Source organism: Mizuhopecten yessoensis, unplaced genomic scaffold (assembly GCF_002113885.1).
Source record: "Mizuhopecten yessoensis strain PY_sf001 unplaced genomic scaffold, ASM211388v2 scaffold7187, whole genome shotgun sequence".
Lineage (NCBI taxonomy): Eukaryota > Metazoa > Mollusca > Bivalvia > Pectinida > Pectinidae > Mizuhopecten > Mizuhopecten yessoensis.
This window is the reverse complement of record NW_018406924.1, coordinates 42,448-43,773: the sequence shown is the minus strand read 5'-3', so window position 1 is coordinate 43,773 and position 1,326 is coordinate 42,448. Positions and strand designations below refer to the sequence as shown.

General features: G+C 43.5%; 1 protein-coding gene across 1 annotated transcript; it reads right to left on the bottom strand.

The window, feature by feature from the left end:
- Window positions 1-345: 345 nt before the first annotated feature.
- Window positions 346-1,131, bottom strand: LOC110453197 (involucrin-like). The gene has a single exon (XM_021502050.1). It carries the CDS (start codon window positions 1,129-1,131, stop codon window positions 346-348), a length of 786 nt encoding a protein of 261 aa, XP_021357725.1.
- Between the last annotated feature and the right edge of the window lie 195 nt (window positions 1,132-1,326).

Genomic DNA, 1,326 nt, shown 5'->3' with positions numbered 1-1,326 from the left:
GTAGTTCATGTCTTCTCCAGTATATTAACGTACAGCAGTTGTGGTTTGGTTTTAATAGGGTTGACGTCATATTAACAGCCAATGTCATTAAAGTAAATACAGAGAAGTGGAGGTCACCATTCTTACAGCATATACAACGTACTAATCGTGTTCACAGGTCTCGCTTTCGATGGATTTTTTTCCACTGTTTTCCCACTCCCCGTTGTTGTTTAACATGTTTTCCCACTCCCCGTCGTTGTTTGAGGTGTTTCCCCGCTCCCCGTCGCTGTTTGAGATGTTTTCCTTCTCCCCGTTGTTGTTTAACATGTTTTCCCACTCCCAGGTGGTGTGTGAGATGTTTTCCCACTAGATGTTTTCCCACTCCCCTTCATTCTTTGAGATGTTTTCCCAATCCCCGTCGTTGTTTGAGGTGTTTCCCCGCTCCCCGTCGCTGTTTGAGATGTTTTCCTTCTCCCCGTTGTTGTTTGTCATGTTTTCCCGCTCCCCGTCTTTGTTTGAGATGTTTTCTTCCTCCCAGTTGTTGTTTGAGATGTTTCCCCACTCTCCGTTTTTATTGAGATGTTTTCCCACCCCCCGTTGTTGTTTGACATGTTTCCCCACTCCCCGTCGTTCTTTGAGATGTTTCCCCCCTCCCCGTTGTTGTTTGGGATGTTTTCCCACTCCCCGTCGTTGTTTGAGGTGTTTTCCCACTCCCCGTTGTTGTTTGACATGTTTTCCCACTTCCCATTGTTGTTTGACATGTTTTCCCACTCCCAGTTGGTGTTTGAGATGTTTTCCCACTCCCAGTTGTTCTTTGACATGTTTTCCCAATCCCAATTGTTGTTTGAGATGTTTTCCAACTCCCCATTGTTGTTTGAGACGTTTTCCCACTCCTCGTTGTTGTTTGATATGTTTTCCCATTTCCCATTGTTGTTTGATATGTTTTCCCAATCCCAATTGTTGTTTGAGATGTTTTCCAACTCCCCATGATTGTTTGAGACGTTTGCCCTCTCCTCGTTGTTGTTTGATATGTTCTCCCACTTCCCATTGTTGTTTTACATTTTTTCCCAATCCCCATTGTTGTTTGCCATGTTTTCCCACTCCCCGTCGTTGTTTTCCCATTGTTGTTTTACATTTTTTCCCAATCCCCATTGTTGTTTGCCATGTTTTCCCACTCCCTTTGTTGTTTGAGATGTTTCCCCTCTCCCCGTTGTTGTTTTAGATGTTTATTTTCTCCACGTTGTTGTTTGAGACGTTATTGTTGTTTGACATGTTTTTCCACTTCCCATTGTTGTTTGATATGTTTTCCCACTTCCCATTGTTGTTTGACATGTTTTCCCAATCCCC

Bases quoted from the DNA above. Each gene is read 5' to 3' on its own strand.
- LOC110453197 (XM_021502050.1), bottom strand. From the start codon at position 1,131: ATGGGGATTGGGAAAAAATGTAAAACAACAATGGGAAAACAACGACGG.